Source organism: Polistes canadensis, unplaced genomic scaffold (assembly GCF_001313835.1).
Source record: "Polistes canadensis isolate GaletaPanama2010 unplaced genomic scaffold, ASM131383v1 scaffold_183, whole genome shotgun sequence".
Taxonomy (NCBI): Eukaryota; Metazoa; Arthropoda; class Insecta; order Hymenoptera; family Vespidae; genus Polistes; species Polistes canadensis.
The window spans coordinates 285,050-312,028 of NW_014569730.1; the positions used below are offsets into that span (position 1 = coordinate 285,050).

The 26,979-nt window shown below is 28.7% G+C and overlaps 6 protein-coding genes across 11 annotated transcripts; 3 read left to right on the forward strand and 3 right to left on the reverse strand.

The window, feature by feature from the left end:
* Nucleotides 1-1,139: 1,139 nt before the first annotated feature.
* On the reverse strand, nucleotides 1,140-3,771 carry LOC106789444 (putative GTP-binding protein 6). Of its 3 annotated transcripts, none has more exons than XM_014753637.1 (4): nucleotides 3,561-3,771; nucleotides 2,321-3,453; nucleotides 2,064-2,253; nucleotides 1,140-1,996 (listed from the first exon to the last, which is right to left on the reverse strand). In XM_014753637.1, exons 2-4 carry the CDS (start codon nucleotides 3,359-3,361, stop codon nucleotides 1,770-1,772), a joined length of 1,458 nt encoding a protein of 485 aa, XP_014609123.1. In that variant the 5' UTR covers nucleotides 3,362-3,453; nucleotides 3,561-3,771; the 3' UTR covers nucleotides 1,140-1,769. The 3 variants fall into 3 exon arrangements, with proteins under 3 accessions (XP_014609123.1, XP_014609124.1, XP_014609125.1); XM_014753638.1 differs by having other exon boundaries at nucleotides 2,321-2,755; nucleotides 3,257-3,771; XM_014753639.1 differs by having other exon boundaries at nucleotides 2,321-2,755; nucleotides 2,836-3,771.
* A 497-nt stretch (nucleotides 3,772-4,268) lies between these two features.
* LOC106789441 (uncharacterized protein PFB0145c-like) lies at nucleotides 4,269-10,145 on the forward strand. Of its 3 annotated transcripts, XR_001381989.1 has the most exons (7): nucleotides 4,269-4,381; nucleotides 4,813-5,139; nucleotides 5,228-5,485; nucleotides 6,403-7,008; nucleotides 7,101-7,976; nucleotides 9,496-9,731; nucleotides 9,844-10,145. XR_001381989.1 is itself a non-coding variant. In XM_014753633.1 (6 exons), the coding sequence occupies exons 2-6, from the start codon at nucleotides 4,837-4,839 to the stop codon at nucleotides 9,658-9,660; spliced, it is 2,208 nt and encodes a 735-aa protein (XP_014609119.1). In that variant the 5' UTR covers nucleotides 4,269-4,381; nucleotides 4,813-4,836; the 3' UTR covers nucleotides 9,661-9,809. The 3 variants fall into 3 exon arrangements, 2 of the variants coding, with proteins under 2 accessions (XP_014609119.1, XP_014609120.1); XM_014753633.1 differs by lacking the exon at nucleotides 9,844-10,145 and having other exon boundaries at nucleotides 9,496-9,809; XM_014753634.1 differs by lacking the exons at nucleotides 4,269-4,381; nucleotides 9,844-10,145 and adding an exon at nucleotides 4,518-4,597 and having other exon boundaries at nucleotides 9,496-9,809.
* Nucleotides 10,146-11,894: 1,749 nt separating this feature from the next.
* Nucleotides 11,895-15,490, forward strand: LOC106789443 (5'-AMP-activated protein kinase catalytic subunit alpha-2). The gene is made up of 10 exons (XM_014753636.1): nucleotides 11,895-12,262; nucleotides 12,400-12,606; nucleotides 12,690-12,831; nucleotides 12,911-13,149; nucleotides 13,240-13,446; nucleotides 13,524-13,629; nucleotides 13,745-14,079; nucleotides 14,172-14,332; nucleotides 14,404-14,566; nucleotides 14,641-15,490. Exons 2-10 carry the CDS (start codon nucleotides 12,504-12,506, stop codon nucleotides 14,730-14,732), a joined length of 1,548 nt encoding a protein of 515 aa, XP_014609122.1. The 5' UTR covers nucleotides 11,895-12,262; nucleotides 12,400-12,503; the 3' UTR covers nucleotides 14,733-15,490.
* A 233-nt stretch (nucleotides 15,491-15,723) lies between these two features.
* On the reverse strand, nucleotides 15,724-19,823 carry LOC106789445 (adapter molecule Crk). Its single transcript, XM_014753640.1, has 3 exons — nucleotides 19,285-19,823; nucleotides 18,692-19,047; nucleotides 15,724-18,604 (listed from the first exon to the last, which is right to left on the reverse strand). The coding sequence occupies exons 1-3, from the start codon at nucleotides 19,317-19,319 to the stop codon at nucleotides 18,123-18,125; spliced, it is 873 nt and encodes a 290-aa protein (XP_014609126.1). The 5' UTR covers nucleotides 19,320-19,823; the 3' UTR covers nucleotides 15,724-18,122.
* A 546-nt stretch (nucleotides 19,824-20,369) lies between these two features.
* LOC106789452 (protein VAC14 homolog) lies at nucleotides 20,370-23,527 on the forward strand. Its single transcript, XM_014753649.1, has 7 exons — nucleotides 20,370-20,743; nucleotides 20,812-21,193; nucleotides 21,287-21,875; nucleotides 21,947-22,518; nucleotides 22,600-22,718; nucleotides 22,802-22,881; nucleotides 22,977-23,527. The coding sequence occupies exons 1-7, from the start codon at nucleotides 20,640-20,642 to the stop codon at nucleotides 23,276-23,278; spliced, it is 2,148 nt and encodes a 715-aa protein (XP_014609135.1). The 5' UTR covers nucleotides 20,370-20,639; the 3' UTR covers nucleotides 23,279-23,527.
* A 13-nt stretch (nucleotides 23,528-23,540) lies between these two features.
* Nucleotides 23,541-26,973, reverse strand: LOC106789451 (serine/threonine-protein kinase TBK1). Of its 2 annotated transcripts, XM_014753648.1 has the most exons (5): nucleotides 25,910-26,973; nucleotides 24,608-25,781; nucleotides 24,348-24,549; nucleotides 24,120-24,260; nucleotides 23,541-24,017 (listed from the first exon to the last, which is right to left on the reverse strand). In XM_014753648.1, the coding sequence occupies exons 1-5, from the start codon at nucleotides 26,331-26,333 to the stop codon at nucleotides 23,820-23,822; spliced, it is 2,139 nt and encodes a 712-aa protein (XP_014609134.1). In that variant the 5' UTR covers nucleotides 26,334-26,973; the 3' UTR covers nucleotides 23,541-23,819. The 2 variants fall into 2 exon arrangements, with proteins under 2 accessions (XP_014609134.1, XP_014609133.1); XM_014753647.1 differs by having other exon boundaries at nucleotides 23,541-24,260.
* Nucleotides 26,974-26,979: the final 6 nt, after the last annotated feature.

The following is a 26,979-nucleotide window of genomic DNA, read 5'->3' on the forward strand; positions in this document are numbered from 1 at the left end:
ACATTACAAATTTGCCATTTCATTTTCATTTATTTCAAATACATATGTTTTGGTTGGCTATAATCAAATCAATTCTATCCTAATCTCTTTACTAATTTTAAATATTATCGTTAAAGTTGAAAAAGCAAGAAATTTCGAAAGAAAGAGACTTGGGATAAATTAAATTGCCTCTTTCAAAGACACACACACACACAAGAAGATAACTAAATTAATATCTTTCTACAAAAAGTCATGTTTTTATTTTTTATTTTTTGTTTTTTCATAAGCATTGCTACGTATTTCTACGCTTGTTTATCAAATTTCGCGATATGGTCTAATGGTTAAAACTTGAAAGCTTTAGTGGTGCCTACCTACCATCGGAGAACTCGTTGTTCGTACGAATCCTCTGCTAAGGATCGTATATCAAAAGACTTTTGGTAGACTGAACCAAGTGTAATGAACTTTCCTTATCTCGTTTACTCTTCAACGGATTTTCATCTCTCTCCCACCTTTCTTTTGGTATCTTTTCATCAGGTCGAAAATATTCTCGGAAAGAGAAATACTACTTCATTATATTAAGAGAAATGTCTTTTAACGTGTGTCAAATAATCATTATATAAACTCAATTTAAAAATAAATTATAAATCACGAATGAAATTTGTTACCTCATAAAAAAAGAGACAAACATTTTTCCTAGATTTTAACATCATCTTCATTTGAGTAAATACACTCCACAAAATACATACCATTCTTGCTCTATTCTAGTAGTTAGATTAAAAAATCGTTCATATCTCGTTACAAATCAGAAAAACGAACGGACATTTATAATATGTATGAGAGAAATACTTATGATACATTCGTAGAGAGAGAGAGAGAGAGAGAGAGAGAGAGAGATTGTTACATTGTATCGCTTGAAATATAAAACGATTACTGAAAAAAGGAATATAAAAACATATTATTAACAAAGTTTTTAATCGGTAAATGTCACTTCTTNTTATAATATGTATGAGAGAAATACTTATGATACATTCGTAGAGAGAGAGAGAGAGAGAGAGAGAGAGAGAGAGAGGCGTATACATTGTATCGCTTGAAATATAAAACGATTACTGAAAAAAGGAATATAAAAACATATTATTAACAAAGTTTTTAATCGGTAAATGTCACTTCTTTGATTACAAAGTAAACCATAATTGGAAATAGGAGTAGAAGTGAAAAAGAAGAAAAATCAAATGATTAAACTGACTCGCATATTTTAAACGGACATCATATATAGATTATACACGACTGCTCGATATTATCCCCTTTTATCTCGTTCCTAAAATGAACAGGATACGTTTGTGATAGATGCTACACGCATTGTGGTAATTCGATCAAATCATTTCCGATACTCTCTTAGAGTTTTTATTATTCTTTCGACATAAGTACATATGTGCATATGTATTTCATTATTCCACAAAAATACATAAATCAAAACGAATTATTCAAAAATAACACATGCTTTAAAATTCATTTATTTCATTTATTTCAAAGAAAAAATAATGGGAGTAAATTTTTTTAGAGTTAATCTATTCAACGGACAGATTTCTTGATTTATTATTTCAAATCTCACGCACACTAACCAACGTGTTCCTGCTCAACGGAACACACGTGCTCACCACGTGTTTGTTACAAAAGACAATCTTTCGATAAAAAATGCCTGTCGGATAATTTTACATATTTGTGTGTCGTGTATTACTGATTTTCTTCAATTTGAAAACGTTACGAAAGAATGTACACATTGTAATGGTATTTTATTGTTTCAAAAATTGTTTAAAATCATTAATCATTAAATCGGTAGCTAAAACGTCAAGAATTACGTATTGAGGATTGTTAGCGTCTGGTTCTGAATTTATTACCGTCGTCCACTTATGTAACCAAATTGATGCTAAACTACCAGATTCTACTCTAATACGTTTCAATGACTTTCCAGTTGCCTTGACAACTTCTTCTTCTAACTTTAATTTTAATTCATTAATACCTATATAAAAATTGGAGAGAAATAAAGAAAATGTCAAAGATAATACTTTATAATTTTGCAAATTTACCTGTTGACTCTTTACAAGAAATAGCAATCATATCTTCATGTATATCAAACTTTTCAATAAGATCACATTTATTAGCTACACGTATTACCGGTTGTCGTTCATTTAACATAGGTCTTATTATTTCTTCTACGTATTGAAACTGTGCCTTCGCGTCGGGATGACTAACATCGTAAATATGTATGATAACATCCTGCAACATGTTATTAATAACTGTTACATCTTAAAAAATCATATTTAAAAAAAAAAACGATACGTACAGAGACTAAAGCATCTTCAAGAGTAACCATAAAAGGCGCTAATAACATTTCTGGTACATCTTGAATAAAACCTATGGTATCTATATATAAGACCTTCTGTCTAGATGGAAGTAAACCTTGGTAAGAAATTGTGTCCAATGTGGCAAACAGTTGATTCCTTGGTTTCAAGCTTTCATCTTCTGATAAGATTTTTATTAAAGACGACTTCCCAGCATTCGTATATCCAACCACAGCAATGCTTGGAAAACCATAATTTTTCCTCCGATTTCTACTGCCTTTTCTAATTTCCTTTAATTTGTCTAATGCTCTTTTTAGTTTAGATTCACGAGCTTTCAACATTTTTTTCCTACTTTCCTCAAAATTAATTTGACCACTGTGTTGTTCATAAACTTCACCCATTTTCTTCCAAATATATGGCAATTCGGCCAAAGCTACCTGTAATAGAGCTTCAGGCGTTTTAGCATGTTGACGAAATATATGGATAATTATTGAATATCGATCATAAACAGGCAAACCTAAAATATTTTGAAGTTCCATTCTTTGTACGTGTTTTAACAAATTTATACTAACGAATACAGCTGTTATTTGTTTGTTTTGTTGAATTGTTTTCACAAGATTGTCGAGTCCACCTGAACCCAATAAATTTTTCTTTTTAAATGAGAGCAAAGGAGCAAACGCTTTATCTATTACGTTCCAATACAATAAAGTTTCTACGAGTGCTACAGATTCAGCCATTTGCAATTCAGGCCTGGTATTTCTTTTTTTATCTTTACCCCATTTTATATATGGTTGCAATAGAAAAACTTTGTGCCCACCAGCTATCACTCCTAGGTACTGATTAGAAATCACTTTGTACGCTTCTTTCTCTTCTTTGCTTTCAATTAATCTCAATTCTTCTGAAGTATGTTTAAATTTACATACAATTTTCATACATACCGATGATTCTATTTTTGTATGCTTTACGTATATATTATTGTATGCCTTTAGCAAACTTTTATTTAAACGAATATGAACAAGAGATCTTAAAGTGTACATCTTCATAAGTTTTCATTAGTTGAAGTTTTATCTTTAAATAAAACTTAATCTATATGTACACTGCACCGTTAAACTGCATTTCATTCATCTGATTAAATCTTAATAAAAGGATAATTACAATATATAATAATACACAATAATTAATACACAGTACATATAACGTTTTGCAAAGACCATTTTAAATGATAAAACGAATAAACCTAACCTTTAAAACATGCATATTCAAATTTCATGAACGGAGATACATATGTATTTTATATGTTATTAGATTAATTCACTCGACACTAGAATAATATTCGTTAATTGTTCTCGTTCTTGTCATTTTCTATATTTCTACATTTCCATTTATTTCTACAATATAACACGTCGCGTTTCTATCTTATATCAAGAAAGGAAACTGAGGGTGCGTTCCACTAAGCGCTCACACATCAAAATGCTCCTTTAGTCGTTCCACATACGGTGCGTTCCACTAAGCGCTACGATCGCGGTCGTTGTGGTCGCGGCGAAAACGTCACTCATGACGTCATTACTAACGCTCACGCGAAGCTCACAACGACCCATCTGAAAACGTGGGTCGTAGTGAGCGTTGAGAAAATTAACGGTTTTTTCGAAACTGACAACAATAAAAATGGCGACCGTGAAACTGACATGAAGGATTACAGATTAAATCTTAACCTCTTTAATCTTTTACTTTCTTTTCACTACCTCGCCATTTGTATTATTACCTCCACGCTCAAAACGCACCATAGTCCATTCCACTTGAATTTACGACAGTAACGCTCGTAGGTAAGTGGAACGGGAGAAACTGTGGTCGTGAGCGCTTAGTGGAACGCACCCTGAGATAAATGAATTTTCCTGCATTTCAATTGGTGAAAAATATAATGTGTATCAGCCTTTAGGATAGCGGTTCGCTACTTAAAAACCAGACAGACAGACTATTTCTCACTTCTTTGACAATGACATTACGGAGAATTGCGATTGATCGTAATCAAACCCACTTCTGAAAAACTATATTTTCTTTTGCTTGTACGTAAATATATTATAATATAGTAGGCATTTCATTTGATTACGATGAAAACGTAATTTTATTCTTATCTTGTTTTTTAATTATTATGGCGTTCTTGTAAATATTCTATTTAAGTTTTAAATTTCTTTTTAAATCAAGTTGTTCATTATATATCATCTTATGTCGTCTTATATCGTCATATTTGTATCATATCTATTCGAAGCAGTTCATGCAATGTAATTCATTATTGTTTTTTATTATTTATATATTTAATTGTTATTTATAGTCAATTATTTCTTATCTAGTAATTTATCTAGTAATTTCTTACTTGCCATTTCTACTGACAGCTATTGATAAGATTTCATCCATCCATGTATTATCTTAGAATCAACATAATTTCATTTAATTATTTTTATTCTGGACTAATTTAGATTAGATTGTGTAATTGCAGTTGGATGTATTTAAGGACTGAAAGATGGATTCGCAAAAACAAAACCATTCATCCGATATCGTTGATGTTAGTAATGCATCAAGTTTAGTATCCAAAAGCGATTTCGAAAGTCTTGGTTTTGTAATTGACAATGGCAAACCCAGATTTAAATTGGATGAACCTGTATCCACAAATTTCTTTTCAAAAGTTGATTTAACTAAATCAGAAAATTCTCTTGATGACAGCAATACGTTATCATTTGTCATACTGGGAAAGAAATCGTTAGATTCTATACAAGCATCATCTATAGCAACGTACAGCGATATTCAACAAAAATGCATGTCCATTGTACGATAAAAATCTTTGAAATTTATTAATTCATTTATTAATGTGCCATTTCGTTCAGAAATTTTAATAATATTTACCTTTTTTGCAGGATTATAATTCAATAATATCATCTTTAAATTCTTCCGAGATACAACAAAAGTTAACAGAATTATTACAGGAGAATGTCAAATTAAAAGAAACGTTAAAACAAAATACTATAGCTATGAAAAAACAATTTAATACTTTGGCAATATGGCAAGAAGAGGTAATGAATGTTCACAAAAATCACAAGCAAAAGTTTACAGAAACCAGACAATTGATTAATCTGCTTAAAGAAGAGAATGCTGAATTGAAATTAAAACTTTATGTAAGTAATATATACTTGGAAATTATTGAACTATTAATATTGAGGGTTCATGTAGAAAAGGCTACTATTTTTTATATTAATTTTCAATTAGTTTTCTTAATTATAATCACAATATACAATGAGTGTCGCTTAAAATCGTATACCTATCAGATTTTTATTTGAAAACTATTGGTATAATGTGTTTAGGATGAAGATAATTTAGAAATAAATACATTGGTATACCTTTATTACATATTTAATGAATTGTATTTGAAAGGATTATTTATAACAAGAAAAATTCAGCAAATACGAAAATAATGTGCAAAAAATTATTAATATACTTGAAATATTAAATAATTTCGATCTGATATTTTATTAAATGAAAATTTTCAACTCAAAGTCATCACTTGGCAGGAAACATATGTGTTTTAAAATGCATGTATGTTAAAACATATGCACTTCGGTTTAAACAATCCAAAATATTAGTAGAGTAGATTAATGTGTTCGATATACCTTAAATGATTGTTAATTAATCAAAGGAAATGCATATTGTAGTATAGAAGCACGAAGTATAGGTTCAACGCACCATCCTCTTTGAAATCTAATATTAAATTGGTTCATTGTCCCTTATGAAAGTCAGTCCTAATTCTTTTATTGATTGTAGTTTATATTACTTTCCGAAGACTATAACGACAATAATATTCGTATAATAAACAGAGAATTTAAGATTGTAATCTTATTATTTTAACATTCTGTAAACGTTTATATAATTGTTAAACTGAAATACATTTGGTTTAAATTAAGATTATATTACACATAAATACAACGTTAAAACGTTAGATAGAAAATATTTACTTCTAACAATTAAAAAATAAAAATAATCAATAGATCTATTATTCTAATTTCTTCAATTAATAGACAATAAATACTTTGTACAGAATGTTAATGCTGATGATACAACAGATGGTACAAGGGAATTTAATCATTCGATTATAAAGAAATTTTGTTATTCAATTACTAAGGAATTTGGTGATTCTATTAATATAAGTCACTTACAAGAGAAAATAGCCTCTTTGACGGATGAACTAAATAATTTTAAATATAATTGTGCTAAATTATCTGACGATGTTGACAAATATATCAGTTTGTCAAGTTTGATGAATATACATTTGAAAAAAACTAGTAATGCAACACAAGAGCTTGATATTCAAATAAATGAACCTGAAGAGCAAAATCTTATATCCAATAAGCCCGAAAAACAAAATCTTATATCCGATAAGCAAGAAGAGCAAAAACTTATGTCGAATATGCCAGAAGAGCAAAATCATATATCGAATAAGCCAGGAGAGCAAAATCATGTATCAAGTAAGCCTGAAGAGCAAAGTCTTATATCGAATAAGCCTGAAGAGCAAAGCCTTATATCGAATAAGCCCAAAGAGCAAAGTCTTAAAAGAAATAAATTTGAAAAAGATGATATCACGAATTATATTCAAGTAGAAGAAATAAATGAACATAGTCATTTCCTTGCAGATGAAATAAAATTGGTAATGCTATTATTATTATGAATTATTGTAAATCTGTTTCTGTCCTTTTTTTCTTTTTTCCCCCATTAATAATATAGACTTTTCTTTTCTAGTTACATAGTTCTATAAATGTTAATATGCAACAAATGTCAGACCATATCATTTCTCCTCAAAGTCATTACTTTACTCAAAATATCAAATTATATGGAGAAATGTTGCAGGAAGTAACCAATTGTTTTCTTGCACAAATTGTTCGTCACTCTGCTATTCAAAAATGTACAAAGGACTGTATAAATATATTAGATGCCTGCGAAGGTATAAAATTACCTAAACAATCAGGCACAATTGAAGAAAATTGGTCGCTACAACTCGATCAAATACAAATTTATAAAGATAAATTATCTACTTATCAGAAGACGTTGCATAAAGAGCAATTGAAATTAATAGCAGATAGACAATGTTTTATTAAGATACAGAACCAATTTCAAAAGATATTTTCTGATTATAATTCCATTTTGTACGAGTTACAAATGATGTCGGAAGAGAACATTAAATTAAATTTAATGAAAGATAGTATCTCTAAAGAAAATTCACAAGAAATAACTGAATTAAAGAAACAAAAAAATGAATATGAGCAAAAATACAACGAAATTAAAACTATTCTAGAACAAGAAAGAGAAACCTGGAGCGAGCAAAAAAAGTTATTTGATAATCTGAAAAACAGTTGGGGTATGGAATTGAAATATCTGATGGAACAAAAAGAAATGCTCTTTAGTTTACAGGGGGAAAAAGAATTAGCGTGCAAACAATGTCAATTACACGAGAGTAATAAAAAACTTTTACAAACGGATAAAGAAACATTAGAACGTAATTATAAACAATTGACCACAGAGGTCGATGCTTTGCGTATTCAATTAGAAGAGAAAGAACGTACCCTTCAAAGAATTACTATGATCAAGGAAGAACTAGCTAAGGAAATAACAGTACAAGTAAGCAAATTTTACATTTATTTTATGTACAGAATGTTCAAAAAACCACTCAATATTTATGTATACAACATATGGAACACACTATACTAACAATGAGTAAAAATGTTAATAAACATTTTTGCATATTAGTATCATGATTGACTTACTAGCTTCTATTATCTCATACGATGTTTATCATTCAATTTTGAAAATTTAATTGACAATCAGTCTTTTATCAGCAGCAAGCAATAACATTACGCACATATTTTTTATTACAATTCGGTAATACACGATTACAAAACATAATGCTTAAAGTGTCAGTGTATTACTCTAATGAAGAAATGGCAGATATACATTTTATGTATGGTCGTGCTAATGGAAGTGCTTCAGCTGTACAACGTCTGTATGGAAAAGTTTCTTTATCAAAAAGTACCATCTCATACGATGTTTCAGAATCTTCACCCACGTCTTTATAAATCAGTCTCATTTAAAACTTGCTATCTAAACTCTGGCAAACCTAAGATCTATACAGATGCCTGATATGGAGAATCGCATTTTAAGGATTTTAGAAGAAAATCCTAGAACTAGCGTAAGAAGAATATCTGATGCCATAGGAACTTGTATTACTCTTGTTCGAAGAATGCTTCACGAACGGTTACTCTACCCATGTCATATCTAAATTTCATATCTTGCATTTTATTTACCGATGAAGCTTCATTTATACAAAATGGAATTGCAAATGTGTTCATAAAAGAATCCTCACTTACATTAATGTTAAACGTTTGAATGGACATTATGGGGGATTGGCTCATTATTCCTGTAATACTTCCAAATCGACTTTAAGGTGCTAATTATCTGAATTCCTTAATTAATACATTACGTCAGTACTTTGACGATAAGCCTTTGGCAGAAAGATTATTAACGTGGTACATGCACGACAAGGTTCCACCTCACTTTTTACATAATGTGAGAGAGCATTAAAAAACGATGTTCGGTCAAAGGTGAATTCTCCAATGTGGTGAACCAAATGCGTGACTTCCTCGATCATCTAATTTAAACCCTTTGGATTTTTTTTTACGACGATATTTGGAAAACAAAGTGTATTCTTCACCGATAATAGACCTTGAAGATTTACGAAACCAAATCCCCAATGCTTATGAAATGATCCAACGGAGATGTGAAATTGTCAAAAGAGTTTGTGGTTCTGTAAGAAGAATATGCCAAGCGTGTATGAAAATGGAAGGAAGACATGTGGAACACCTGCTGTAAATATCAAAAAGTCAGTAGTAAGTCAATCATGATGCTAACATACAAAAATGTTTATATCTCAGAAATGGTTGATCTTTCGACTTATGTTTATTAAAACTTTTTACTCAGTATAGTGTGATGTTTTATATGCTGTATATATAAATATTGAATGGTTTCTTTTTTAACAACCTGTATATTTTTCATTATATTTCTACTAATTAAAATGTTACCACGCATAAGATATCCATATGTAATCATTTGTAATTTTTTATATTATTTTTTATATATACAGAAAAACGAAATGGAAGTTTTGAAAATGCAAATTTCGTTTAACGAAGAAGATTTCAATTCTGAAAAGAAAATTAAAGAGCAACTATTACTTGAAAAAAGCGAACTACAGAGAGAATTAGAAACTGCTTATAAGAAAGTATATGCATGTCATTCAGATCCAGAATAAAAATCGAGTCTTTAAAGAGAAACAAAAATTTCTTGGTTGTGTCGAAAGATTGGAAAATGTGTTTTGGAAAAGCAAGTATTTTAATTTAATATTAATCTCTACCATGCCATAAATCTATTATTTATGCTGATTATAGTATAAATTTCAAATACTTGAATATCTTCTTTTTCTTCTTTTTATTAGGACTTCGTCCTGTTATAATAGCCTTTTTATTGCTATTTCCGGGAGCGCTTTATTGTTTTTACACCGAGGGTAGGTTGCTAGCCTCACCCTTAACTTGAATATATATGCAGTTAATAAATATAATGTTTAAAATATTCAATTTAATTCAAGTTTAAAGTTTCCTTCTTTATTAATTTAAAAAAAAAAATAATTGATCTGTGTCATAAGTAATACTATTTTAATATTTATAGATCAAACCATTTTGATTATACATTAGTTGTTTACACCAATGAAATAAAAGATTTCTTCTTTTATGTAATTTATTTAATATCTTTTTTTTTTTTAAAACATACCATTATATATTAGGTGGTTAACTTATTAATACCTACCATTTCTTCGTCCCTAAAATTCATGTCTTTCTAAGCAATATAAATCAAAGTAATTTCCTTCATATTCTATTACTTTTTCCTATCTCTCTGGCAACCCTTAAAAAATCCCATGATGATAGAATGCATTGATCTTCCGAGGCAATTTATTCATCGACCCATTTCTAGACTTGTTTGTTATTGAAGAACCCCGTATTCGTAAGTGCTTGTTTGCTGAATTGATCAGAGGAGATAATAATCCGATGGTGACAAGTATAAAGAAATTTTTTGCAACGCGCAGTCGAGCATTATCATGCAAATGATACGGACAGTCGTTTGTAGATTAACAACTCGTCACTCAATTAGCATTATTGCTGTTGGTAGTGATCAGCTACAGTTACAGTTTTATGAAAGTGTGAGCTCGTAAAAAGAGTTTGCATATCCTCCAAATGTAGAGCAAGCTCTTGTGATCGTGAATATTTCTCTTGATTGTTAAAGCAGATGCTTGGTCAATGATTTCCTTCGCTTGTAGTTATCAAAATAAATCCATATTTCGTCGCTAGTAAAACAATTGGAAATGGCATTTTCTGACAACTTGTGTGATAGTTATAGCCCTTCCTAAGGAATTTTTTCCATGTCCCCTGGAGTAATATTTAACACTTTCAACTATTCTAAAAACAGTTGAGCATTGAGCAATATTTGTTTACGTTATTTTTCTCTCATGTAAAAATCACAGTTTTAAAAGCATTTTGGCACGAAGACTGAATCTCTTTCAGCAATGTCTAAATTATAGAAGACTAATTTTACTGTCAATTAGCGAAAGACAAGAATTATATTAACCACCTAATATTTCCTAAGTAAAAGAAAATGTATTATCTTACAACTAAGATACAAGTTGTATTAGTTTTTAAGATTAGTTGTTAAATATTATCATATCTTTATTTTATTGTTTATTTTTGATAATACATTGGTAATATTGCAATATTAAATAAAAGTCATGTATGCATTATATGTGTAATATAATACAAATTCTGTGTGTATGCGTATATACATATTGTAATGTTATCTAAATATTCTTTCATTTCACTTACGGGATCCTATAAAATTCTAGGTACTGCAAAAGACAAAGAAATATATGCGTAAATAAAATGAAATGATAAATATTTTTCTTTTATAAGTATATTTAAGAACATGATAGTAAATGTACTATATGTAAACTAAATATCTATGGAAACAACAAATTTACAATTATGATTACGCATATTATATATATTATATTTATAATATATATACATATAAAATATATGTATTATATTTTATTAATTATTGTATACTCATAAAGTAGTAAATGAACTTCATTGAAAATATAAATTACATTATTTTCATTTCGTATTTATCTCTATCTATCTATCTACATATTAAATGCATAAAATGATGCAAAGATATATTTATTAATGTTTTTCTTTTAAATATAGCAGTATGTAAAAATATTTGCAATTTTTTACATTAACATATGTAAGAATTATAACGAGATTTGTAAAAATATTTGATTACATAACCCCATACCAAATAAAAGTAATTGGAAAAATAAATATTACTCTAGCACTAGAAACGCACAAGTGTAGCGATAAAGTAAAAAAAATAAAGTAATCCTGAATAACGCGCCATAACTGATATCATCATCATGGCATGAATGAAATCTATAAATGTGCATGCGCGCGAGTCTCTGCAAATTGCATTTTCGTAATGTAAAGCAAAGCATTACGTGACCAATAGAGCATCGATAGCTTTGAAGATACAACGTGCGGTAGCGCACTGTTCAGTGTTAAATATTCCGTCATTTTTATTTATTTTATAAAATATTTTATAATTGAAACGAGTACACACATAACATTTTTCATTTTTCTTCTTTAATATATTTTTCTGGTAGATACACTTGTTATACGATACATTTACGATAAGGATTTCTAATAATTTATTGTGTTTTTGTTCATTGACGAGTTCATACGTCTTCTGTGAAATACATCATAATATATGTAGTGTTATATGTAGAACAATCCCTTATTTAATTTCAAGTAAATCTATTATGTATATATGTATATTATTTCCTTGTACTATATATATTTTGTATAAATAGATAAACAATGACAATTAATAATATTTATTTATCTTTACAAATAAGATTATATATGCAAATGTTCTTTCTTTACAGGAAAGATAGATTATATGAAATTCTGTGAGATGTGACACATATATATCCATGGTTTAATGAACAAAATTATTATCATCGTTTCTTCCTATGTAAAATAATTAAAAATGTCTGAAAAAAATCAAACTAATCAACCGCAACCTATTGTCAAGATAGGTCATTATACGTTAGGACAAACTCTAGGCGTTGGTACATTTGGTAAAGTAAAAAGTATGTATATAGTTCAATTATTTATATAATGAAATATAATTAAGACTTGAAATTTATTCAATCGTTTGATCGAATTCTTCCAGTCGGTGAACATGTTCTTACAAAGCATAAAGTTGCAGTTAAAATTTTAAATCGGCAGAAAATAAAGAGTTTGGATGTGGTGGGTAAAATTCGACGAGAGATACAGAATTTGAAATTATTCAGGCACCCTCATATTATTAAATTGTAAGAGAAATAATTGATTTCTTATGAATATTATATGTCAAATATATTACATGTCTTTTTTATCAATTGCGATATACAGATATCAAGTCATAAGCACACCAACGGATATATTTATGATTATGGAATATGTCTCTGGAGGAGAATTGTTCGATTACATAGTAAAACATGGAAAATTGAAAGAGCACGAAGCACGAAGATTTTTTCAACAAATTATTTCCGGCGTTGATTATTGTCATAGACACATGATAGTTCATCGTGATTTAAAGCCAGAGAATCTTCTCTTAGATCATAATCTTCATGTAAAAATAGCAGATTTTGGTATTTTTTTTTTAGTCATTTGTCTTTATGATGATTATAATATTAGTAACAAAGGAGAAAGTATATCGCATATAATTTATGTCAATTTAGGTTTATCAAACATGATGATGGATGGAGAATTTTTACGTACATCCTGTGGTTCCCCCAATTATGCTGCACCTGAAGTAATATCTGGAAAATTATATGCCGGCCCTGAAGTAGATATTTGGTCATGCGGAGTTATATTATATGCTTTACTTTGCGGTACATTACCATTTGATGATGAACACGTGCCTACGTTATTTCGTAAAATAAAATGTACGTATTATATATTATTGTTCGTCATTATTTTAAACTATTAAAAATAATATATATTAAATATTTCTTTTTTACAGCTGGAATTTTTCCTATACCGGAATACTTAAATAAGAGTGTTGTTAGTCTACTATGTCATATGCTTCAAGTTGATCCTATGAAAAGAGCTACCATTGAAGATATCAAGTATACATTTTTTTTAATAAAAACTATATTATTTTTTATTCAAAGAGATATAATATTAATATGAATAATATCTTATAAATGACATACTCTAACAAGATAAACATCCTGATTACAGAAAACACGAATGGTTTCAAAAAGATTTGCCATCATATTTATTCCCATCGCCTGTAGAACAGGATTCTTCTGTGATCGATATAGATGCTATTAATGAAGTTTGCGAAAAGTTTAATGTGAAGGAAGCAGAAGTTCATTCTGCTTTACTTGCTGGCGATCCACACGACCAACTAGCAATCGCTTATCATTTGATCATTGATAATAAAAGAATTGCTGATGAAGCTGCTAAAGCAGAATTGAAAGACTTTTATGTAGCATCTAGTCCACCGCCAGTTACGTTTAGTCCAAGCGATGCTAACAACAGTCCTTTAAGACCTCATCCGGAAAGAATTGCTCGTGAGTAAAGAATCTTATTTTCATATCTTTTATAATTTATATTTAAATAACGGACAATTATTATAATACTATATTACATTGTTTTAACATAGCATTAAGAGAACGACAGTCCTCGCTAAGCTCATCCGTGTCAATGCAAGGGAATAGAGGTACACCAGTAAAACGAGCAAAATGGCATTTAGGAATAAGATCGCAGTCTAAACCAAATGATATTATGAATGAAGTTTACCGTGCAATGAAGGCACTTAATTTTGTAAGAACTAATTTGATATTACATAATTTCATTATTTACATGCTTAAATTGATTAAATAATCTTTTATTAGGAATGGAAGATAATAAATGCGTACAGCGTTAAAGTTAGACAAAAAAATCAATTAACTAGCAGATATAGTAAAATGTCATTACAACTTTATCAAGTCGATTGTAAGAGTTATCTGTTAGACTTTAAATCTTTATCCAGTGAAGAAGCAGAAGATATTTGCAGAGGTATACTAAAATATGTTACTTAAATTAATTGAGACTTTATTAATGAGCAATGTTATAATCTATTTATACTTTAGATCCTTCTTTGCCGCCACCTCAAGCAACCGGTCATCATACCATGGAATTTTTTGAAATGTGCGCTGCGTTAATTACACAATTAGCACGGTAAACAAATTTCTGTTACATTATCTGTTTTACGTTATTTTCGATATTGATCGAGAATATCTTCTTTAACTGTTTACAAGTTATTATTATATAATATTATGAAATTTTTAGACCACAGAGATATATGTATATAGCAAAAAATGAATAGTTCCTTTATTCTATTATATATCAGTATTTTCAAATCTTTTTAAAGAACCACTAAATTTGATTATATTTAATATTATATTTGATTAATGATGAGATATTTTTGTCTCTACTTTCGTATATTGTAAGTATCAAAATTAATGAAAATATGAAGTAATGATTAATTTTAGATATTAATCAATACGAAATTTATATAACGCTTTATTTAATTCAATTCAATTTAATATAAGCATGATAATTTAAAAAACAAATTTTATTGTCTGATGTATCTATCTCATTTATTGATATATGCAATGATGGAATAATACATTATAAATTTTATGTTATTGCGCTATACTTACTTACCTACCTACCTTATACAGCATTAATCTATCAGTACATTTGTTTGCTAATAAAGCATTAATTTATTATAAACAAAAATGAAATATGTTTGTGTATGTTTAGAAAAATATACATTACATATTATATCTTATCATATATCAATTGTTTTATCTAGGTCATCGTTCACTAGATATAAATCGTTGTTTTATAACAAAAAGTTTGGCATCAATTTCTTACTGTAATTAATCAATGCAATATGAGATAATTTAACAAATAAAGAAAAACTATGAAACATTTTTCAAATTGTAAAACTATAATCTCTCTCTCTCTCTCTCTCTCTTTTTCTTTATATATATATATATATATATATATGTTTTTCGTACACTCAAGTATGCTTAAAAACATAAATGTTAACATGTATATATGTATAATAACTTAAAACGAAAATACACGTGTTAAGCACCGTGTCATATTAAAATTATGATGATTAAAAATAAAGTTTGTACACAATGGCACATTTTTCTTATTTCAATTTATACATTTATATTTTCACAATCATGATGCTGCCTGAAAAAAAGTGCTCAGTGCGTCCTGATTTAGCTACTAATTCTTAATTCTTAAACTAAATTGATATAAAATATATATTTACCATATATACCACACATATACTAATTGTATATATTATATATAATGAGTCCTAGGAGTATTCATGCCCATTCCCCCACTGTAAATTTTAAATAATTTATATTTGCTTATAATGCAAAACTTAAAAATTTGTATACACAAAAACCTATTTTTTAGGATTATTAAACTTTTAAATTGATATAAATTTTATTGCAGGAAAACATTTTTTTCTCAGTTATGGTAAATTATACTTCTGTTATAATAAAATGCTCTTTTGCAATAAAATTTATATCAATTTAAAAATTTAATAATCCTTAAATATGTTTCTGCTTATAAGAATTTTGAGATATTATACTACAAAAAGATATTGATTGTTCTAAATTAACAGTGGTGATGCGAATACTCTTGGGACTTACTATATATAATATATTGGTATATGCTATAGTAGATTATTTGAAATTATATTCATATTAAGCAAAAGGCTCCTCAGTATCCAGCTGTAGAGTCTATATTGACGCATTCATACGCCTCATTCATACCATATATAAACGCATATTTCTCGGTAACAATAATTAGCGCATTACAAGCGGTAGTTGTATGAATAGTACCACAGGAATTTTCTTTTGTATTCCTTTCTTTTCTACTTACAGCCAAATGAGTAGAAATTTTATTTAACTCAAAATCAAAATTTCGTTTCAGTTTATATTATAATGCCATGTAAAGTGAAATTCTAGTACATTTGAAATACGATAAATACAATATTATCGAATCGAATTTTCTTTTATCTATTCAAGATGTTCTCATATACATCAATTTCGTTCGTTGATACAGTACATTAGAAATATTATTTATTTTTTAATACTGTAAATGCTTTTAGGAAGAACATGGTCATTTATTGTATGATGATGGAAATATCAAATGCCTCCTAAGAAAATAAATTTTATATAATATATTGTGCATGTGTCTTATAGCATAAATTCTCTTGATGTCATAAAAAGTAAATTATATTCTTATAATTAGGAACTTTTAATTTTTGAGATATATTAAAGCAAATATTACGGCAATAATGTAAAAACCCACGCAAATTTACATTTAAAAAGATAAAAAAAAAATATATATATAATATTTAATGCAATTCATGTTTCCATCATTAAATACATTTTTCATCATTAGTGTATCATTGTTTGAGAACGTGATCTATGACTAACAGTAAGCAGTGTACAATGTATGTACCAACACAAAGATATTTTGGATACCTCTAAACAAAATTTCACATTTAAATATATTTTAGCGCATAAAGTATATAATAAAAGATCTTCTATTATCTATACATAATATTATATATCTATACATAAATTCTATTCTTTTTAAACTTCTTTTTAAATACCATAAAAAAAGATTTTATAATATTAACATCGTTATCCAAAGTTTTTATCCAAAATTTATTTTATACTATTTATATTATATTTTGTTTAGATATTTGATATATTGTGAATCAATAGCATTTAATATAATAATAAAATACTTTTGTTAAATGACTCTTGCAACAGTCATTAAACGACTAAAAAATACATTTATACATTAAATGTAATAATTCATGGAAAAACTTAGATATTAACGTAAGAGAAATATAACTTAATAATATACATACATTTTATTTCATATAAACCAGTCTAAAAAACAATATAATATGACTCAATAATGTACTTTAATTACGAATTTAATATGCAAGTTGCTTTTTACCCAACAATAGATATAAGCTTATTGTAAATTCTTTCTATAATTTAACTTTATAAACAATTGTTTTCATTTATTATCAACCATTATCAGGGTATTATTTAAATATCTTTTAAGAGCGCACATAAATGTAAATGTAGATGTATCTATGCATATGTGAAATTATTTGGATATATTGAGTTTAAATAGTGTTTCTATGAATTTAAATACTAAAAATTAATATTGAAAGATTAAAGTTTTAATTTAATATAAAGCATGTGTCTATTTATACAAATATGAAGCGCATATATAAGTTTTAGTTTTAACAATTGGTAGATTGTTTCAAGCGGTCTTTATTCTCTATGATTCCGTTTCTTTTCTCTTACAAATGTGTGTGTGTGTGTGTGCGCATATGCATATAACTGTTCTTGACTCGAGAAAAAAATACCCAAAAATCAATATTGCTTTCATGACTATAGAAGTGTAAATCTCTGTATTGGTACATAAAATAGCTGCAATACTAATAAATTGAGGTGATAAAGTGGTCTTCATTGATCACATATGCTGTACATTACTTGAAAGATTTATGTTAAATTTCTTGGTTGTCTTCACCAGTTTCATTATCTACAAATTCTACATGTGTAAATGGAAAATGACCTACTTTGCCATGTAATTCACCTTCCCATTGGCCATTTATATTTGTTTTTGTTACCTTTATCATGTCACCTACTTCTAATTTTAGAGCTGTTTTATCATATGCATTTGGCACTCTTGCTTGTTTCACTTTTGCAAAAGCAGGTAATGTTCTCTGAATATTTGATCTACGTGTAGCAGTACCTGATCCTGTTTCTGAGTGAGATACTACGTGTGATAAAGAAGGAGGAATTGAATTGGAATTAGATGCAGAAGTATTGCTACCTGATTCCAATCGTGTATTATTTTCGGTATTAGCATGACCATCCTCTTCATATTTTTGCACGTAGGGAACTGGAACTGATCCAGTTTGACCCACACTATTCCTAGCTGTCCACCACTGCTCTTCGTCTTTTGAGATCACAATAAGAATTTCTCCTATAATATTACAAGAATAACACGTTATATTTCTTATTTAAAATTGAACTATAATTGATCATTTAAAAAACGTAAAGATAAATGTACCCTTTCTAAATGGCAAATCATCTGGATCGTTACCCTCAAAATCATATTTCGCAATTACTTTTTGAGTTTTTTTTGGTGCAGGTCTGATCAACGGCGTTGTATCAAGGTAATGAAGTTTGTAAAATGCCAAAAGATGTGGAATATCAGGAAACATTTGATCACCAATTCGATAACATATTTGATCACCCTGTAGTATTTTATTAATTATATAATGACTAACTTTGCTATCTTCTCGAACGCAAAGAACAAAGTCTCCATGGATAGATGTACTATCACGTACTAAGAAAACTCCACCTTCTTTTTCTCCCATTAATAAATCAGAAGCATCTTGGCGTGACATAGCACCAAAGTACCAACTACAAATAAAATTGATTCATTGTCATCCATATATTGTTAACATTATTATATTACATCTTGAGTGTAATAACAATAATAATAAAACTTGATATATTTAAACTGTCATACATTCAATCAAGAAAGTTATTATTAAATTTATAATACGTTTTATTAGTTATGCATTTAGTTATTAAAAAGTTTATCTCTTACTCAACCTTTATTTTAAGCGTGGAATAATATTGAAATCTTACACATACCTGGTTTTATCATACTGATCAAATGTACCAGCCATTGTTCTCTAGTTTAATTGTACTATTGTACCGAGAAGTAGTCTTAATTACTATTTAATCCTAATGCATTGCGAAAAGAATCACTTGGAGCGTCACATAAAATCATGTATAGCAGAGAAAATTATACACAACTAAGTGATTCAGAGTCATGTAATTTAACAAATGATGCCAATGCGATAATTAAATAAGAATTTAATTATGGAATAATTATGTGTTTATATATATGTATATTTCTTTTGTGAAAATTATCAATTTTCTTAATAAGTTCGACGCTTATTTATAAACAACACTTCGTTATCAAATGTTTTCCATATGAATTCGTACAGCACAGAAATGTCACGGGCATGTTTAACATGAACATGTTCAGATGTTACACTCAATTACGTTTAACTCATTGCGATATTCAAGTTGTTTTGTTTTTCTTTTCTTTTTTTCATGCAAGTGTTTTTCTTCTCACTATTGTATAAATTGTATAACGATATTTAGCATTAAAAAGATTATAACAAATAAATTATATTATAATAGCAATCTTAAAAAAAATGGTTGCCACTGCATACTATACTTTTGAAGCAATTTCTAATAGGGCTACATATATACAATGCCGTACGACCAATAAAAAAAGTAAGGCCGTTGTATAAACCAATGACCAACAATTTTAATAAAGAAAATCATTTTTATTATATATATGAAGTATTATATTAATAGAGAAATTTTATAATTTTAAAATAAATAAGATTAATAAATGTTTATTGTCAATTTTATTAGCTTTAAGAAATGATTTTGAGTTATCATAAAAGAAATTTAATGTTAATTTATTAATTTGGTAGTACTGCAAGATTAAAGATAGCTTAGAATATAACGCGCGAAATTGAAATGAACTTATTGATATTTATTGAAAAAGGTCTTATAATTATATAAAATATAAATTTGTTAATATTTTAGATCACAGATTATACGAAACAACATTAACTGCAATAAGAAGATCTAGATTTCGTTTATGCTCTATTCGTCCTATTGACAGTGAATACGATTTGGAAATGCGTCATGAATAACGTTGACGTCCATTTCCCTTTGATTAGCCCTATATTTCTAATTGGTTTTTCGTTGTTGTATTTAAGTAATTAGGTCAAAACGTCATGATATATAACTAGTGATACGACTAGGGATATGATTAAGGATACAACTAGGAATAATACTAGTGATAACCTCGAGACACGCTGCCGATAGGAAAGTGTCTCAAATTTTGTGTTATAGAAACTGTCAAACTTCTGAGAGATAAATTTTTATATTATATTTGATATTATATTAATAATTATTAGGAAATGATGTCAGAACGAGATTATGCGCCATTAAGTGCAGCATGCGTTCGTTCTTTGAACGACAAAATTTATGAAAAGCGGAAAGCAGCTGCTTTAGAAATAGAAAAGTGAGATTATATTTACTGTATGATTTCTTTGACCGATATGCTAAAATGATCGTTTATATGATTTACAGAATGGTCAAGGAATTTGCTGCTCACAATAACACCGTTCAAATAAAGAGATTATTAAAAGTGCTTGGTCAAGATTTTGCAACTTCACAAAATCCACATACAAGAAAAGGAGGTTTAATAGGACTAGCAGCTATAGCTGTTGGTTTGGGAAAAGACACTGGACAATATATCGAAGATTTAATTCATCCAATAATAGCATGCTTCTCTGATTCTGACTTGAGAGTTAGATATTATGCTTGTGAGAGCCTTTATAATGTAGTCAAAGTAGCTAGGGGTGCGGTGTTGCCTCAATTTACAGATATTTTTGCAGCTTTAAGTAAATTAGCATGCGATTCGGAGCAAAATGTCAAATCTGCGACAGAGTTACTCGATAGGCTTATGAAGGTAATCATTATATTTTGTTTAAATATATTATTATTATATTTAATATATTTCATAGTATAATTACATGCAGATTTCATATGTTTTTTATTCTAGGATATTGTAACGGAAAGTAGTGTGTTTGATTTAGTTGGTTTTATGCCACTTTTAAGAGAACGCATTTATACTAAAAATACATTTGGTAGACAATTTGTTATAGCATGGGTATCTGTCTTGGATGCTGTACCCAATATGGATTTCATTATATTCTTACCTGAAATACTTGATGGATTATTTAGAATTTTAGAGGATCCAACACCAGAGATTAAAAAGACAACAGATACAGTTCTTGGTGAATTTTTACGTAGCATCAAATCGAATCCAGCGAGGGTAGACTTTTCAGGAATGATTAATATATTAATTACTCATGCTCAAAGTACCGACGAGCTACTACAATTAACAGCGATAACTTGGATTAAAGAATTTGTACAGCTCTCTGGTCCAGTTATGTTACCATACATGTCTGGAATACTTGTGGCTGTTTTACCATGTTTAGCATACGATGGAGATACAAGAAAAAATATTAAAGAAACTGCAACTCAAGTTAATACAAATTTAATGAAATTAATAATGATGGAAAATTCAGATGTTTTAAATAAAGGTTTAATTAATGAAAGTAATACTAACTCTGCTAAGGAATCTAAAGGTACTATTTACAATAACAGCTTAATAGCAATTAATACACGTATAAATTGCAATGATACATTTTCTTTTCAGATGGTAGCCAAAGTTGTTCTCTGGCTGAAAGTTTAGATTTGTCTAGTTTGGTAGAAGTGCTCACCAAACACTTAATGTACATGTCTGTTCAAACTAAAGTTGCCGTTTTAAAATGGCTTTATCATTTGTTTACAAATATTCCACATAAAATGTTTGATCATATAGAAATATTGTTTCCAATTTTAATGAGATCTTTGAGTGATAATTCTGACGAAGTAGTACAACAAACTTTAGTTGTAATGGCCGAAATAATAAGTTCTAAATCTTCAGAAGCAATTACAATTGATTATCGTGATGAAGTGCAAAATAAATATTTTACTAAGTTTATTGTCAATTTATTAAGACTATTTTCAACTGACAGACACTTATTGGAAGAAAGAGGTGCTTTTATCATAAGAGAATTGTGTGTATTACTCAGTGCTGAAGATATATATAAAACATTAGCAAAAATATTGTTATACGAAGAGAATTTAAGTTTTGCATGTACTATGATACAAACTTTAAACATTATTTTGCTAACAAGTTCTGAATTATTTGATTTAAGAAATAAATTAAAGGATTTGGATTCTTCAGTAAGTATATAAATAGGATAAATGTTGTAAGTATATATTGTTTGTAATTATAACTGATATAGTATATAATGTCGTATCTAGGAAAGTTGTGATTTATTCCAATGTCTTTATGAATCTTGGTGCCATAATCCAGTTGCAACTGTAGCTTTGTGTCTCCTATCACAACTTTATCCCCATGCACTTAATATTATCAAATCTTTGTATCCTTCATTATATATCGATTATAATTGATATAATTGACACGCTTATACGATAATATTTTTCTTAATTTTATATCATCTAGCGAAAATATCGAAGTTACTGTTGAATTTTTGACGGAAATAGACAAATTAGTACAACTTATTGAATCACCTATATTTACGTGTAAGTACATTATGCATTATATGTACATTGAACATTAATACACGTTATTACATATTATAATGTATTACATATAATCTATATTTTTCTCTTTTAAGATTTGCGTTTACAGTTATTAAATAGGGAGGACAATATTGACTTAGTTTATGTATTGTATGGTTTGCTAATGATACTTCCTCAAAGTGAGGCGTACGCAACTTTACAGCGACGACTATCTGCAATTCCTCCAGCAACAAAATCATTGAGTCTTAAAAATAGTAAAGTATCCAATAAACGACAATTGAACTTTATTAATCTATTATATCATTTTCATGATATTCAAGACAAACACAAAGAACATAAACATAAACAGAGATTAACTTCACTAATTGAAAGAAATACTAATCAAGTTGATTTATGAAATTATAATAAGTAGTACAGAATGTAAAATATATTCAGTTATTCATTTTTAATATGTTTACAAAGCTCTGTTAATTTTTTTATTGAACATATTATTTATCGATGTAAAAAGAATCACTTTTTACATTCACTTCAATCGTATTATTATATTATACATTACATTAAATATATATATTATTTTCACACAATTAACACATATAAATTTGAAATAAATAATTCATATATAAAATATATGTGGAATATGTAAATTGTACTTTTACTGAATCTATGATAAGTTATTTATTGCTCCTCTATTTTATATTAAATAATATATTCAGTCTTTTTTTCATAACATTGTCTAATATTTTTATAAGCTGACGAACATGTTTTTAACATTTTGAATAAGTTCGGGGTTGTTAAGTTGAATTAAGATTTCTTAGAGAGAATGTATAAAAGAAATAATCTATAATTAGGATCTTATTTTTGTGATTCAATTAAAAAAAAAGTTTAAAAATAAGACTTATTATAGATAGTTCCTAAGATAGTTATTAAATTTTAAATATTCATTTAAATATCTCATATTCAGGGTCTTCTGCATTTTCTAATATATCCATCGTCGATAAATGATCAAGTTGATCTATTAAACGTCCATTATCATAGAGAATTACAGTTATTTGTTCTTGCAGATCACAAATCTTTTTCCATTTTTTTGTACTTTCTTCAGCAGGTGTATTTGCTTTTTCATTCGTTTTAAATATCCCCTGAAGCTCATCCAACAAATTGAAAAGACTATCATGTCGTTCTTTGCTTTCTTGAGAAAGTCTATAAGAATAAGACTCCAGGGTAATTTCATAATTACTTACGTCTTTGTCTAAAATTTGAGCTTGTAGAAATACAGTCTGTGCCATTTTATACCAATCAGCGACACATTCAGATCGTTGAGTCATTGCTGGTATACATTCTGTTTCGAGAAGTAATTTTATTCGACGACCTGTCTCCATTACCTATACAAAATGTAGAATTAAAGCAGAGTAATAATTATTTTGTTTTTCTTTAAAAATGTGGCATTATATTAAATATATTAATAATACCTTTATACGTTCTAAAACATGAAATTGCTCATCATTATAAGTAAGACTACGTGTAGCCCTATCTCTTAATAAATGTTGCCAGCCATCCCTTAAACGATCGACTAAAGTAGTAGCACGCTGACTTGCTTTTGCACTCCATGGGCACCAAAGGCCACGCGTACTATTTTCCCATTCTCCGTGTAAACTACCTCCTTGTATATATCTGAGAAAATTATAGGAATGCAATATAATGTATTAATAAATATAATAATCTAGCATACCTCTGATGGAGTTGTGCAACTGCAGGTGCTAGTTCGGTAAACAATTCTTTACTCTTTAAATCTAATTCCTTTTTCCAATTTTTAGGCTCAAAGCTTACTTGATTGGCGTATTTTTTGAGTACTTGTCTTGTGAAATTTTCACTTCTTTCTATAGCTATTGCAGTTACTTCTGTTGCTTTAGTAAATTCTTTCAAATGTTGGCACTTTCCTAATACCTTATTAAGTTCTGTAGCTAAAAGTCCGCTAAAAGCTTCTATTGCGTTTTGCATTAATTTACTGCATAATGATAATTTATCAATTCTGCGCTTACAAACATGTCCAACCGAACATGCCACTTTTGCTTGACTAGCATCATTTTCCACAGAAACCAGGTTTGCAAAAACTGGAAATTTCGGTAATTCACTTTCCATCGGTAAAATAACATTATTGTTTTCTTTCGAGAATAACATAAGAGGCTTATCGTCATCTATGTTTGGATACCCTTTTCCGGGTGTAGATTCTTCAACAAAATTAGTAAGGGGCATTTCACCGAATAAAAGTATTTGAGCATGTGGCGGGATTTCTGTTTGATCTTGGATGTGAGCCTGAAGTGCTATAAATTTTTCTTCAGGGTGTAAAAATACTTTAATTAGGCTGGCTTTATGTACATTAAATATATAAATCGGTTTTCTACATAGAGTATCTGTAACTTCAGTAAAAAATCTTTCAAAATTCCATATTCTCTGTGGATCAACTTCCAATAAGCCAGCTAATAGAGGAGTTACTATTTTCTTTAAACCATCACTTAATTGACAATTTTGAGGTAATTCTTTGCTCCATTCTATGGGACCATTTTCTGAAGTTTGCATACCGGATATAACTCCGGAAGCTTTTTTAGTTGTTATATAAAACATTGTCTCTTTGTTTCTACGTCCACCAAATGGCCTGAACGGTAGATTTCCCGTTGCAACATGATATAGGGTTACTCCTATAGACCATAGATCAACAGTCGCTCCAAAAGTTTTGCCAAAAGGTTTTCGCAAGACTGCTCTTTCATACATATCTGGATGTAAATATTCTTCAGTACCATAGAGAGATACAAATTGTTGATCCTCTTGCAATTCTCGTGCAGCACCAAAATCAGTAAGTTTATAAATCGTACTACCATCATCAGCAATAAATTTCATAATATTACCTGGAATAAAGTAAACGTTTAATAAATTTATATTTGCTTAAACTTGTGTCAGCAAGAATTAAAGATACGCATATAAATATAGTACAAATGTAGTTTTTCTTCAATCTTCTACTTGATATATATCTTACCTGGTTTTAAATCACGATGTACTAAATTATTATCACGTAAATGTTTCATTCCTGCTGATAGATGTTCTAAAACTAATAAAAATTCGTTTTCTGCAAGACCATAAGTATTTTCTGGATCGTCTAATATATTGAAAAGACTGCCTCCTGTACAAAGCTCCATAACAATTACTTTTCCACGTCCATCTTGCTCTTCTTCTATTGCTAGTAGTTTAACAATATTCTCATGTTTAACTTTCTTTAATACTTCGAATTCTCTCATTTGTACATCATGTGGACGCATATGACTAAGTTGATTGAAAGTTTTGACTGCTACAGGCTCCCCATTGTTTTTATTAACTCCTTGAAACACTGCACCGGTTGCTCCTTTTCCCAATACACTGGTCGTACACCAAACATAATTTGCAGATCCTCGTAGAAAAGACATATTGGTCTGATTGATTCGATCGAGCAAAAGATTATTTCTTTTTATTTATAATTTCTCACACTATCTATCAACATTTCTTATCTACACATTTAACAATATTTAACTTTGTTATGAATATAATCTACCATTTCGCTTAATTACTAATAATAAACAAACTTATTTACTTGATTATTTTATATTACATCATTTACAGTATTATATATATGTACTTTTATTTATAATTTAAAGGAACATGAACTAACATCTGTAAAGGTACCAAAATTACCTAGTAAATCACGGTTTATAAATTTAACGATAAAAATATGTACTAGTTCGAAATATGCATTGTTGTTTGTCGATAAAACAGTTTCCGATTAATATTGATAAATAACGTCCAGCATGTGAAAGATTGAAAAGTGCAGAATCTATCACGCAGAGGGGTTCAAAATTTTGTCATACGATTTTGGAAAGAAATGTACTATGTCTACTATCTTCTTAGGGTGCGTTCCACTAAGCGCTCACAACGATCACGCTCACGACCACAGTTTYTCCCGTTYCACTTASCTACGAGCGTTACTGTCGTAAATTCAAGTGGAATGGACTATGGTGCGTTTTGAGCGTGGAGGTAATAATACAAATGGCGAGGTAGTGAAAAGAAAGTAAAAGA